At 36.8% G+C, this 3,661-nt stretch overlaps 1 protein-coding gene across 1 annotated transcript; it reads left to right on the top strand.

Moving 5' to 3' along the window:
- The first annotated feature begins 1,432 nt into the window (after window positions 1–1,432).
- Window positions 1,433–3,260, top strand: LOC134839778 (homeobox protein vent1-like). Its single transcript, XM_063855401.1, has 3 exons — window positions 1,433–1,922; window positions 2,161–2,507; window positions 2,775–3,260. The coding sequence occupies exons 1-3, from the start codon at window positions 1,763–1,765 to the stop codon at window positions 3,258–3,260; spliced, it is 993 nt and encodes a 330-aa protein (XP_063711471.1). The 5' UTR covers window positions 1,433–1,762.
- The last annotated feature ends 401 nt before the right edge of the window (window positions 3,261–3,661 follow it).

Raw genomic sequence — 3,661 nt, 5'->3', positions numbered from 1 at the left:
GATTGCTTTTCGTTTTTCAAGTAATTTTCCTTTAAAAATTGTTTTCCAATTTGCTAATCATAGTATGGTTGTCGAATATACCTAATCCACAGTTTTTTGTTCAGCTCCTTTTATCACACCACGCCGAAAAAAAACAATTATGAAAAAACTTTCAAATGATCGAATATGCCTAAATTGTCGGACACTGACTGTCGAATATGCCTAACTTATAGTTTTACGCCAAATCCTTTTATCACACCACGCAGAAAGAACACTAGTTTGAACAAATAATTTTTTGTGTTTTTTTAAGACTATGTTCGGAACATTCTGTGCTTCGTGCACAGTAACCGGCTACCCTTGTTCAGATATGAAAACGTGCTATGATTTTTTTCGGCATTCAGACAAACGATTGACTAATAAGCCATTCCTGATTGTGCTGTTCTGTTCACCGCACCCATCATGTACTCATCTTATAATAGTGGAGTAAATAATTTTACGTGGCATAATATCCCGACAGCCAAACAAACTGCAACTTTTGTGTCATTCATTTTTTTACTTCGCCATTAATTTACGAAAGACTTTTCGTATTCGAGCTCAAAATTTTCGAAACTACAGCTGATAGCCATATTTATAGTCGTCAGACAGTTAATCACTCGTATTTCTTATGTTTTTTTGGGAAATTGTGATAGGGTCCGCAGATACTGTACCCAATGCCACCTTCAAGCCTTTCCCTGTAATAGACTTCCCCTGTAAACTACTTAATTAACAAAAATTTTGCAAGCTTGGATATTAAGTTAATCTATTTTTATTTTCCACTTACTTAACAAATGGTCACAATAAGCTCCTCTAGAGATATGAATTGGAAAGACGCTATATTCATTAAAACAGCCTCCTGATATATTTTTTTCGCTTTCACTTGTTCTCATTGTTTTGATACGCAACCCATTTATGATCATTTGCTTTTTTATATCTTGGACTATTCTTGTGTGGAAACAGAAAACTAGTAACAGGAGTTTCATCGAAACGCACTCTATTTCTTAAGAACATTTATATCAAATAAAAACTTCGTCGCTTTCTATTGCAAAAAAATCGCGATTTTTTTACTACCGCCCATCACTTGACTGTGAAATTCGCTGGTTTTAATATTATTGTTTTAATTATTTGCTGTTTGAATTATGTTTATTTGGGTCTCGATTGCTTCTCAGCTTGGGGCTAATTTATCGGTCGAGCAGTTTCAGACAGGCAAAACGAGGTAAGGTTTCCCCAAGTTTGTAAAATAAAATGAAATTCGTGTCGTTGCAATAAAGTGTCCTGTATAAACATCAAAAGTTGTTAGTTACAATTTGACATTTTTTGAAGTGTGTTTCGCTCAAGCGGAAGGTATGTGCTAATTAAATTGAGTTAATGTTTCAAAACTGATCGTTTATCTTCGTCAGAGATCTTCGGGATCGCAGTCAACATTCAAATAGATATCTGCGGCTGGGAGATTAGTTAATTCAAAACACAATTAGTCGCGATAAGTCATAACTCACTTAAAGGACTCCCGCAGATAACAGGGGCGTTAAGCTGTTAATTAAAATTCCGAGTTCCGCTTTAATTGATACCAATACCCGGTTCAAATTACTAATCCGATATTACACCTCAAACAATTCATAAATCCCATTATAAACATAACTATTAATTGTTTTTGAATCAGTTTAATTAATTTCTATTAAATTGCCATCCGACAACGTCTGTTGACTAGCATATCATTAAGCAGAGTTTCATTCGTTACAACCTTAAAATGAAAACGAAACACAGCAATTTCTCCATCGAATCAATTTTAGCTGGAGATGAAAATCAACACACACCTGATGCCGAAACGTTTGGCCAAGAATTTTTTCGCTCCAGAGAAAAATCTCCAGTAGTATCTCAAGAAATAGTTCAAAATAAGTTGACGCCAGGTAAGATTTTTCAATTTTCAAATATCTCCGGCTGCTTTCTAGTCTTCTGACAACGAAGTGTATATGGTAAGTACAAACGGTAATCGAGCTTCCCTTGGGAAAATAAAAGATTGTGCTGAATGACATTTAGAAGACAATGGATGATTTTATAAGTTTTTCTGTTGCTACGTTATTTCTGACAAAAAATTTGATTTTCAAAAGATGACAATTTTGACACAAACTCTGTCTCGTATTATAGGCTGTGTGGCAAAAGGGAGAAGCCGAGAAAGTGACCATCTCAGTGAACACGAAGAGACCTTTTCACTCCTCGAGACAAGTGGTGATCAAACAAAGCTTCACCTGACAACGACGGAAACTTCCACCAAGCCGACAAACACCTCTGATTACGTAACACAAACAGCCGACAGGACTGTGGATCAGGTGACGTCATCGTCGAACTCTAACTCGTGTAGACGAAGTAGGACCACTTACACTCCGTGGCAGTTGCACCAGTTGGAGTCTTCCTTCGAGGACAACCCTTATCCAGATGTGGGCCAGAGGGACTACCTCGCTGGAGTGATGGGAGTGACCGAATCACGCATCCAGGTAAGCACACTCCCACATGCGCTCACGCGTAAACGGTAATTTTTTTCTCACGCTCCAAAATTCACAATAACGAATAAGGGTTTAGTGAAAGTGTTTGATTTTAATCGAATTTTCAGAAAATTGATAGTTTGATTCGCTTCGAACTTAAGTTCGATTTCAATTTTTTCATATAATGTGATTGGCACTCAAAATCGATTTATGAATGGGAAATGTTAATTTGGTCAAAACCTTAATTGTACTGAGATGAGTTGACTGCATTCATTTCAGGTCTGGTTTCAAAACAGACGAGCCAAGAGGCGCAAACTGGCTCGGGTATTCCACGGTGACATCAATGAGCATCAATTGAACCCGAACAACTTCCACATTCATCACAGTCAGGCAGCAGTATCAACTAGCATATTTCTACCTCCTTCCCATTTAGCCGAACAACCAATGCATTCAATTAATCGCGGAGCGTCTAATCACACCTTGGCTTACTCAAACATGCCTTCGTGCAAGGATAGAGTCAGTAGTATTACATCACTGCCCACAATCGACGATCGCCTCAGCCAAGAATCGATTCGAAGTAGGATTTTACACCATCCAGGTTTCAAAAACGGAGATTGGCAGTCTGATTTGTTAGCATCTCAGATACCTCGAATGAATGGCACCTTCACGAATAACCCCTTCATTAATTTTCCAACGCAAGGAAGGCCAATAATGTACCCACAACTGTTGGAAAGTTCAGTTTTTCCATCGATTAATGAGAAATAGTTGCTTAAACAGCTTTGGTCAGCATAAGCTTAAAACTCAACAGTTTAATTTATATTGTAATTGTCCTTGATAGGTGAACAAATTATTTCTTAATTTTGAATTAGAATCTATTTTTTTTGTAATTAAACGTTTAAACTAACTGTTCTTTTTGGATCAAATTCATGAATTGAAGCCGAAACAAAGGTCAACAATACAAATTTAAAATCTAGCCAACTTGAATTGTTGAAAAGTAGCAGAAATTAGAAAATTAAACAATTTTTTGTGACTTTAAAATCGAAAACGGCTAACAGCACAGAAAAATTGATAATTATTTTTTCTTGAGCGCTCGGAAAAGAATTTCGGTGGTCAACCTTGAACAGATAACAAAACTGCTCGTATCAGGGCGAAGTCCTGAATGTTCC

This window comes from Symsagittifera roscoffensis, chromosome 1, assembly GCF_963678635.1.
Source record: "Symsagittifera roscoffensis chromosome 1, txSymRosc1.1, whole genome shotgun sequence".
Taxonomy (NCBI): domain Eukaryota; kingdom Metazoa; phylum Xenacoelomorpha; order Acoela; family Convolutidae; genus Symsagittifera; species Symsagittifera roscoffensis.
The sequence above is the reverse complement of the archived record's forward strand: the minus strand, read 5'-3'. Positions and strand labels throughout refer to the sequence as shown.